General features: G+C 42.6%; 1 protein-coding gene across 1 annotated transcript in view; it reads left to right on the forward strand.

The window, feature by feature from the left end:
* Positions 1-2,182: 2,182 nt before the first annotated feature.
* LOC107109020 (protein FAM102B-like) overlaps positions 2,183-10,954 on the forward strand; it is a gene marked incomplete at its 3' end in the record, with an annotated part of 24,316 nt that continues 15,544 nt past the window's right edge. The window contains exon 1 of the mRNA XM_015409590.1: positions 2,183-2,340. Within this exon, the coding sequence (XP_015265076.1) occupies positions 2,192-2,340 (149 nt within the window). The remainder of the gene's footprint in view (positions 2,341-10,954) is intronic.

A 10,954-nucleotide genomic window follows, 5' to 3' on the forward strand; every position in this document is an offset into this window, starting at 1 on the left:
TGCATCGAGGAGAATCCCAAATCTTCTACCTGCAGTCTAAAGTAGCACAGCCACCACCTTCCCTTGCATAGTAGTGTCTTAATAGTGCTATATACTTGCTGAGCACACTTGAAATAGTGTGGTTCTTGCTATTTTAAGGTACTTCTCTTTGACTGAAGGTCCTTAACACATTAAGAAATCTATACTTCTACCATGGTTTTTAGCCAAGAAGGTCATAAGAAGGTTGTTAGAGAAATTTCTCTATGTTACTGATCTGATAGTAGAAAAATAGCTCTGCTGTAAAAAAAAAAAGTGATATACTAAGTGTAATGTACTCCGCCATGACCACGTGCGTGACCGTTGGGCCATGCGGTCAGGCAGAGTCCTGAAGCTTCGCTTCTCAAGAACAATAGCCGAGCGGATCCTAGCAGGTCCTTAACACATTAAGAAATCTATACCTCTACCATGGTTTTTAGCCAAGGTCATAAGAAGGTTGTGAGAGAAATTTCTCCATGTTACTGATCTGATAGTAGAAAAATAGCTCTACTGTAAAAAAAAAGTGATATACTAAGGAAAGAGTCCTATCATTGTTTGAGCATTTAACTTTTGACTATCCTATTATACTCCCAATCAGGTGGCTAAAAACTGGTAAATAAGTGACCACCCTTATGTGTGTAAAAACTGTTGATGCTTTATGGAATAATATAAAATTCAATAAAGTGTTTTTTAAAAAAATCATGTATGAACTACCACTTCTAATCCACATAGTACAGATACTTGTTTGTTAGTAGAAATGAACCCAGTCAGTCTTATCTTTAAAAAATCAATTGAAATCAATAAACTTAGAAGGGTGTAACTCTGTTGAGGCCTGCACTGCCATGTTCACATCTGATGCCTAGCACCCAACACCCACACATTCAATGTTATATTAGCCCAGGGATGTGTGTGAGAACACCTAAATGTACATAATTCATTAGACTGTGCACATCAAAGTTGTCTTTCCATGTTTCTTGAATGTGTGGGAGGGGGGAGCAAGACCACATACACTGTTCTCTCTCCTGACCTTCACACATTTACTGGAACATCTGCATTATTCAGCTCTACCTGTATAAACTTCTGTCCTCTCAGTTGGGATCCCTGTTTTTCCAGATCAATGAGTGACAGTGAAGTGACAATGAATAAGGAATTGGGGCTGCCTTAGGCTTCGTGAACACATACGAGACGGTGGAACAGGTTGTACAATTTCATACTGCAGGGGGGAAACTCACGTTTAATGGTTGTTCACCCAAAACATCCTGCAAATAAAAAATTAGCACTCAGGGAGAAAGGTTCTAGCCTAGCCTTTTACATATCATGATCGTTTCCCACTTACAGGGAGCAATTAATGTAGGCAAACCTTGGATAAAACCTCAGCTGCAGGATGAAGTAGTATGGATTGCACTATCATACCACCTCAGTTCTACTGCATGTGCAGACCAGCTCTCAGCTGACTGGAATGACTATAAAAGTACCAGAAGAGGAGTACTGAGGGCTGACATCTTTTCCTGTCCAGACTACTTGTAACAATCGGGTTACATTCGTACCCAACTCGGTAACCATGGTAGCCTGTTGTAGCAAAATTAAACTGGAGTCCGGTAGCATCAAAATATATTCCATTATCAGCTTTAGTCAGTGAGTCGCATCTTATTCATCAAGTGCATGGATCGTTCCTCCAGGTCAGCTAAAGTTATACTTGGGAGTTCAAAGAGGAAGTGGGAAGAAGCTACAAGGAGAAGCCTTGCTTTACATATTGGACGCTATGCATCTGATGAGGTAAGCTCCGACTCACGAGAGCATATGCTGGAATAAATTCTGATAGTTTTTAAAGTGCTACCACCCACATCTCACCCACGTACGCCATACCGGCTGCTTGTAGGAACGCTGGGAGCCTCCACGACCGACGGACAGGGGGGAGAGCAGAACTCCCTCGGCGCTCCCTCCCTCCCTCCCTTCTGGGGGACGTGGAGGAGGCGGGCTGGTTTGAAAGGCAGGCGGCGGCTGCGAAGTCAAGCATTCGGGCGGGCGCAGTAAGAAGACGAGTGTCGGGCTGCCTGCAACCGCGTAGCAGCGCCAGCGCCGCCTGCCTGAGGTGGAGACTGCCGCAGGCTTGCCTGCCCCTCTCTTGCTTGTTTACTTCTGCCTTCCTTCTCCTCTCCCGCCGACCCCCCCTCCCATGGCCTTCATGATGATGAAGAAAAAGAAATTCAAATTCCGCGTGGAGCTGGAACTGGACGAGCTCTCCTCGGTGCCCTTCGTCAACGGGATCCTCTTCTGCAAGGTGCGGCTGCTGGACGGCGGCAGTTTCAACGGGGAGTCCTCCCGGTAAGGTGCCCTCGTTCCCCCACCCTGGGGTTTTTTTGGGAGCCATGCCGAAGGTCTTCGTGGGTAACTTTCCTTCCCGTTCCTCCGCGGCCGCCCTCCCCTCCCCTCCCCTCCCCTCGCAGAATGCATTTATTCCCATCACGGAAGACGGGGGGAGGGGGAGAAATCTGCAATCCACCCCGAAAGCTTAAAATTGGACCCGGAGCTATGTGTAGCGCCCGAGCCTGAGGATATCCTCTTGTGTAAACGTGGAGGCACTCTGCACATGCTCAGACACATCGCTGTTGCATACTAAGAGTGTGTCTTCCAGGCCACCCGGTAACCAAAATTATTTCTTCCCCAAACCTGTCGGGTTCGGCCTTAAAGTTTTCCGGCTCAGTGAACTTTTCCGTGTCGTTTAGAATATAAAGGCGTGTACAATATATGTAAAACTCTCCACATTTCTCTCCCAACTTCTGTTTGGCTTCCCAGAGAACGTGGCACTTCTGTTGCTGCCCAGAACACATCTGTCTGCACCACAGAGTTGATAACCTCCCCTAAATACGTTGAGATGTTAGGGACTCCCACTGTAGAAAGTTTCACAATATTCCTCCAGTAAATTTGTTGCAAAACATAGCCCCCATAAGGTATGAAAGAACTGGAAGAGGCAGGACTCTTAGTTACAATATCCCGGTATAATGTGTATTGGCAGAGAGTGGGACTAATCAGTTTGCCATGCCGGCAGAGTTGATAGTTCTTGCATGCCTATCGAGCCATATGCTACAGGCAGAAATAAACAAACAAAAATCTTACACTCAACCAGTGTGCGGTGCAAGTTGGCTGAGTTTCCAAAATAAGTGTCCTTTTGGAGAAATGCAATATTTAAACCAGTGGACTACAGATATAAACCCAATTCACACATGCAAAGTGCCACCTGGAGTGTGTCTTGATGCATAACTAGGTGGAGGCCACTTTGCATGACGGTTCCAGCAGTGTTAACCATGTTGCCTAATCCATCTGTTTTTGCAGTAATTTTGTGGACACAGCTAAATGCAAATTGGAACCAGGTGATACTGTTTCTGTGTGATCCAGTTTTTAAACATACCAGTCTAGTCAATATAATTCTCAGCATGGCCAGAACTGTGGATACTGAAATCCAGAGACTGGAGCTGTGAACAGACAAGATAGATCTTTCTACAAATTTGAGAAAAATCTGAAATAAAACAGTACATTGGGGGGTTAACCCCCCTGCAAATGATAGATCCAGTACTTGTAGCTTTAAGCCATGTATGCGCTCAGTACTGTTGCTAGGCAACCACAAAAGTATTGCCAGTTGAAGTCTTGGTTTCTGTCACTTAAAGGCAGGGGAAGGGGAGGGGCCCTTTCCAGGGCTGTTTTGGCCCTTCAGGGAGAATCAGAGCCAGCCGGGCAGTAACTACTGGATGACTTGATACCATTGAGTTCCATGATTCACCTGGACGCAGCTGCTTGCTACTGTTCAACAGCAGCCACTCCATGAAAGTCAGTGTGGTGTAGCAGTTAGAGTTTCAGACTAGGATCTGGGGGATCCAGGTTCAGATTCCCACTCTGTCATGGAATCTTGCTGGGTGACAGGTAAAAGCACTCTGCCATGGAATCTTGCTGGGTGACAGGGAGGCAGGTAAAGGTAGGTTGGCTGTATGGGAAGGAGGCAGGAAAAGGAGAGAGTCTATGGGGGCTTTCAGGGAAAGGAAAGAGGAAATAGTGAAGAAAGGGAAAATGAGATTCACCCACAAGCTCTTGCAGGTCCCCTGCTTGTTTTTTAATATTTCCTAACAAGCACAAGGACCTAGAGTGACCAGGCCCTGAGTGTAGTACAAAATTTACAACTTGTTTTCCCAAACTGAATGTGGTTGAAGAATCTTAACAGTTGCACTGCATTTGGAGGAGAGAATAAAAATATTTGAGGGGAAATGACTTTTCAGCCTAATGGGTCACAAGTTCAGCACTACATAAAGTAATAAATTCACACAGCTCTTCTAAGTAATCAGTGTTGTACAAGTGTAGTGTTTCAGGTTCTGTGGGGACTCTATTTTGAGTCCAAAGTTATTAAAAGTCAGCGTGTGTACACTAGTTCTAATACCAGTACCCAGAGAACTGCATGATTAATTCTATATGCCTAAAGAGACTTCAAGCTTGTGTTTTTTTAAAAAACAGCTCCCCCACACACAGCAGATTCCTTTTGAATCTGAGAGGACTTTCACAAACAGTCCAGTGCTCTAGTAACTATATTATATTATTAATACAATAACATTATAATTATATTATACTATTATTAATAATTATATTATTATTATTCTGAAACTATTGTTTTCAAATCACGTGGGCTGGCTGGAAGCTGTTGCCAGATTTCTTGCATACATTTTAAATGATCTTAGTGTTTATTGTTTTACTTATTTGCTCTGTTTTTGTTTTATCCACAATCCCACCAACCTATGGTTGAAGGGATTAAAAGTGAAATAAAGAATTGTCTGTCTTTTTTCTAAAAACTTGTTCAAAAACAAAAAGGCAGTATTCTACTGTGTGTTCTTAGTGGGTTCATTTCAAGTAGATAACTGGGTTGTGGCCATATTCCCCTTTACCCTATATTTGCTTTCTCCTCTTTACCGCCCCTCCCTTTCTGTATTACTTCTGTCAAGTGCAACAATATCCTTTCTTGGCCTTTCAATAGCTCACCATAGCCAATTTCTGCTTATTTCTTCAATGATTCTAACTACTCTTCTCTGCTTATTTCTTCTTTGAATCCATGCTTTGTGTGACTTGTACTGCAGTATCTCCAAATGTTATCACAAAATATTGTAGATAGATAGATAGATCCTCAATGCCAGACCAATCTGGCTCCAAATATTCCACAGGTGCCTCTGTTCCTGCTAGTCAGTTTATACCGACTCTGTAAGACACATCTGTTTCCCCATTAGAATTGGAAACTTCTATCTAAATATTTCTTTTGTGTGTTCTGACCTTTATCCTGCTTTCCTAAAACACTTCTTGTAAAATAATACCTGTGCAGCAAATCTCCCTCTAAGAGAACCGAGATCCATTCCCTGGCTGTTCCCCCACCTACAACATTCCCTTCCATGCTTAAACAAGTCAAGTGCGCACAAGCACCTCTGCAAAAGTGTACCCACCATGTTTCCTTGGACAGCCACATTTATTCCCCAAACAGAGATCCAAATCTCCCACTAATACCTCATCTAGCTAGCTTAGCAAATGTAAGGAAGGGTATTGTTTTCTTCAGATGCCCTTTCAGACAAGCAAACATGCTTCCTAATATTCTGTTGAAATAATGTGACCATCAGAAACCTAGTTTTATCCTTCATCTGGAGGCAGGTAAACTAGAAGAACGGCAAGGATGTGGCATGTATTTAAGAAGGATATAGACAAGGTGGAACATGTCCAGAGGAGGGCAACGAAGATGGTGAAGGGACTGGAGACCAAGTCCTATGAGGAAAGGTTGAAGGAGCTGGGTATGATTAGCCTGGAGAGGAGATGACTGAGAGGTGATATGATAACCACCTTCAAGTACTTGAAGGACTTTCATTATAGAAGATGGTGCAGAGTTGTTTTCTGTTGATCGGAACCAACAGGTTGAAATTAAATCAAAAGAGTCTTCAGCTAAACTTTAGAAAGAACTTCCTGACAGAGTGGTTCCTCAGTGGAACAGGCTTCCTCGGGAGGTGGTGGGCTCTCCATCTTTGGAGTTGTCCATCTGACAGCAATGTTGATTCTGTGAACTGAGGCAGATCATGAGAGAGAGGGCAGGAAGGGCTGTATCAGGGCTTAGTTCTTGTGGCCCTTTCTTACATGCCCAGGGAAATGCTGATCAGCACTTTGGAGTCAAGAAGCAATTCAGGCCAGTTTGGCTAGGGATCCTGGAGGATTTTTTGTCATCTTCTGGGCATGGAACGGGGGTCACTGGGGGTGGGGGGAGGTATTTTTGAATTTCCTTCATTGTGCAGAGGGTTGGACTAGGTGATCCTGGAGGTCTCTTCCAACTCTATGATTTTATGATTGGCAAACATTATCTACCAGTTTCAGTTCACAAATACCACTGTGTCTAGTAGTAAACTGGCTGGCCCTTGTGTGGATGACAAAAACAGGCCACCTGCAGACAAGGCACTGCATCTGTCTGCTCAAGGGACTCCTCAGATATGCAGAAATATATGATGTAAAATTAACAAAAAAAAGAGGAAGGATGACCTTATGAAGACTGAAAGTACACCAGAAGGGACAGGAGGCGCTGAGGATAGATTTTGGAGGGGAAGATTTCCAAATTTCCCTGTCCAGCCCACAATTTCTTTTGTTTCCAGATTGGGATTTCTTTAGTCTGCACACTGCCTTTCTTCCAAGATCCACACGTTGAAGCCCCCCCTAGCACTGTCTAATTATTACCAGTTCCTTTTTTTGCCATAGACCTAGGCATAGAGGGCTGTTACCACACATTGCCACAAATGTTGCTTTATATTCTGAGCAACAGATACAACCTGTTCCACTTTTTGTCTCTGCCTTTTCAGCTGCTATCCTGCTGTTCTTGCATCTCACTTCCATGGATTACACAGTTGCAAGAGCAATTATAGTATTCTTGCATCAAGCTAATGACTGTCTTGCTGTTTTAGCATATACAACTGGTGGATGAGCTTGTGGGGGGGATATACCATCACTGTGCTGAATCTGAGTTCCTTATGGATTTCTCTTGTGTGGAGGCAACTTCAAACTATAAATGTATAGTTAAATGGCTGTCTGTTTTAGATTAATCGTCCGCTTGTAATTTTCATTAGTAAATGGGAATGAGGGTGGATTTTATAAAAACAAGGTAGCAAATTGCTAGCCTGTTAGTTACTGCAGTTATTAAAAATTGTATCCTTTAGTTTAGATTTCCAGTGAGCCTCTGTGGTGTATTGACCTGTATATTGATATTAGGCCTGGGAAACCTGGTTTAAAATCCCCACCATGGATCAATTGCAAAATTGGAGTCAGCATACCCTGAGGTGGAGGAACTGCAGGCGCCACAGCTTGAGGTGGGGCACACTGCCACCAGTTCCCTACCCGTGCAGCTTCTCTGCCACCTGCCTGTGCCCTCTCACACCCACTTGCTTGCTAGCACTCTGCCACCAGCACCCTCAGCTGCAGCAGTGAGGGTAGCTGTGAGTGCAGCTGGTAGAGGATGAACAGGCCGGTGGAGTCATGTGGGAGGAAGGGAACAAGGGAGGGTAAGGGCACTTTTTGCCTGCTCTCCCCCCTGAAAAAACCTGTAGCTGGCCAGATTCATTGTGGTGTTGTCTATAAAACAGCCTCCTGATGACCTGACTACGGATGTGTTATTAGAGTGAATGTTTTTTAAACATTGTATGTAAATTATTATCTGTGGCAGTATCTCTTGTGGTTTTGTTCAGACCTGGACTTACGGTGTGATAGCTTGGAGGGCACTTAAAGATCAGCTTTAAAGCATATTTAATTGAAAAGTGTTTTGAAGTAATGATGATGTAAAAAGAACTATGTAAATGTTAAGAGCCATAATGTTGTGCTTTTCTTGCGTGGTATAACAAAAAACCCCACAATTTCTATATCACATTTCAGTTTTTGTAATGTGTAGATACACACATTTACGCTGTAAACTATGGGCTAGGTAAAGAGGTAATGACTTGCCCAAGAATGAGCAGCAGGTGAGACATGAATCTACAGTCTCACTGGGAACTGACTGTCTAAATTCAAAGCTGGAACAAAGTTTGAGTCCAGTGGCACCTTTAAGACCAACAAAGGTATGAGCTTTCATGTGCATGCACACTTCCCCAGACACAATGATCTAAATTCAAAGCTGTCTATCTTGCAGTATAATGCTTGCTTTTCTTTAATGGCTGTGTGAAAATCATGAGTATAAAGTGGCAGACTATGCCTGGCCGGGCCAAGCTGCACAATGAGGGTTGGATTGGAGTGGATTCGTGGAATTGATTGTCATTGGGTTCCCATTTCCCCCAGCAGCTTCCTGTACCCTTCCAAATGCCACTATTGAGGGCCAAGGAGCCTTCCAGTATTGGATACCATGCAGCATAGGGAGATGTAGCAAGAGTAGGGACTCAGTAGAATTGTTCTCTCTTCTGTTTTCATGAACATAATGCACTTGTTCTAATCACTTGAAAAAGGACTTTTGTGGACTCCTCCTCCTTGTTGTACCACCCCCATGCCCTATGGTACCCCGTTCGGGAGGATCCCTCAACTGTGATATTTCAGGGGGTACAGGAAGCTCCTGAAGGAAAGGAAGGCAGCACAATTTTAGAAGCAAGCCCTAAATATTTAAGGTAGATACCTGCCTATATGTTGTGAGGTATGCTTGGTGGCTAACCCTGTTTTTGCAGCCATGTTATACATGAAGCGGCCTTTTGTCATTTGCAATTAGTGAGGGGTTAAGTCTAAAATGTACAACTGGCAAAACTCTATGGAGACTTATCTGCTGTTCATAGATTTTAGATTCTCATTTGATGATTCACAGATTAAGAATGTTTATCTTTTGCCATTTTCAGGTTGCTTTTCTCCATGTGGATATACAGTGCAAGTAAAGAAAAGATAGAGCCAGAAGCAGTCAGCCCACAGTGTTCTGCAGTGCTGGCATGGAATCACATTTTATGACTTGGCTTAGGTCCATGTTTAAGTATTCACTTTCTGGCACAGTAAATATTGAACAAAACCATAACATGGTATTCCAGATTAATCAATCTGGGATGCAAATTTCCACCTGCTAGTTTCATACTCATAATTTCCATGCAGCTATAATTTAAATATACATTGCAAGGTTAGGAAAAAAAAACCTTGTTTTTACTACACTTATTTGTGGATATGGAAGGATGATGAGTGTTTCTGAGCAGAATTGGAAAGCAAAAAGGTCATATTCTTCTCGGACTATCTGAGGTAAAGTTGAGAAAGGAAGTGTTAGTGTGGTACTACTTGGCTTGTAGTCCTTCATATACGTTTTAGCTGTAAGACTGTTCTGATTTTTCCTGACATATTAAAATAAAGAGTACAAACAGTGTGCCCATAGTGTAAGAATTATTTTGAAATATCTAGGCTATAAGCTTTTGCTTGCCATCTCTCCTTAGTCAAAAAGAGTACATTGCCAATGGCATGCACATCATACACAGCCATACTCCTTGTTTTAAAACGTACAGTTCTGTTTGGAACTTCAATGCACTTTTTAATTTTGAAAATATGAAAATTCATACTATTTTCCTGCATCAGGCATATTTTACTGGCAAGTGGCTTTGATACATCTAGCATAGCAGAGTGTATCCAGCTGCAGAGGACTTGAATGCCTATGCTTACATAACAGAACTGAAACTGTCAAGTTGATTCTTTTTGCAGGATACTAGTGAATGTACAAAGCAGAACAAAGTTTTAAGTGTCTGTATTCAGAAAAGGCAATTGTTTGGGGGCTGGCGCTTTGAAAATGTTTTTGGCGTCTTATGTAAATGTTAGAAAGAGAGAGTTTTTGAGACCATCTTATCAAATAATATTTTTACCTGGTGCATCCCCCCCCCCCACACCCCCAACATAAATAGTACTGAGAGAGAAGTTCCAGACCTTGAGACGATGTTGCCCAGTTTATCACAACTTTGTATTATTTGTGTTTGACTGTGATGGAAACGTGTTGCACATTGTACTCTGGAATGAAATTTCATATTGCTCTAGAGAATGGAAAAGAGCCATAGCCCTTTCCTATATATTTAAGAGCCCTCTGAATGATTGATAATGGTTTTTGCACACTGCTGATTTGAAGCATTTAGCATCTTTTTGCTCTTACAGACTGCTGCCTGCCCTTTGCCATCCCTGGCTGACTTCTATCAGTTGGACAGCTTCCTGTTTTCTTTTCAAAATAACCACAGCCAAATAGATTTCCTTGGTCACTTCTAATCTGTCTGATCCTCTGTTTGTACCACACATTCATCCAAAATTTTGTTGAGGCATTCGACCGTAGCCCAATTAACTACAGTTTGTTTATATTATTTTATTGGGTCAACAAATCCAGTCCAACTGAGGAGTGTGGCTTATGGAAGATATGTTGTAGAAAATGGGGTGCCATTCATGGGCAGGGTGGTTTGTGGAGGAATCTGTCACTTTCTGTAATTTTATAATTAGTGTTTATGCCCTCCAAATTATAGAGTCGATTTCAAATATTTTGTAGGATCAAAGGAGGCTCTGACCGTCCATGAACAGAAGGAAAGGCAGGATATAAATTATTGGGTATATACATATGTTACAATGCTGCAGTGTTACATAGATGGGTAGCCTCTTATTAAAGTTGAGTTCCTGCCTCACAAAAATTCCAGCACAGTGGCATTGCAGCCATCCCATTCTAAGTACCACAGATGAGAAAGCCTTTCTCTGTAGTCCTTTCTACCTTACAATTAATGTAGTAGGTACACGGTCCCATAACCATGCATCTGGGTAGAAATAAAATCACTTTTTAAACTTGAATTTCTCCTATCTCTGATTCAGTAGAAGGTTCCTTAGTGATTGTGTGTGTAATGTATGCATACAGTCGAGTGTGTTCGAAGTGCTTTGCATGCACGATCTTGTGGTGGTAACCCTTGTGAAAGCTGTGCTA

This window comes from Gekko japonicus, unplaced genomic scaffold (genome assembly GCF_001447785.1).
Source record: "Gekko japonicus isolate JY-2015 unplaced genomic scaffold, Gekko_japonicus_V1.1 scaffold2073, whole genome shotgun sequence".
Classification (NCBI taxonomy): Eukaryota; Metazoa; Chordata; class Lepidosauria; order Squamata; family Gekkonidae; genus Gekko; species Gekko japonicus.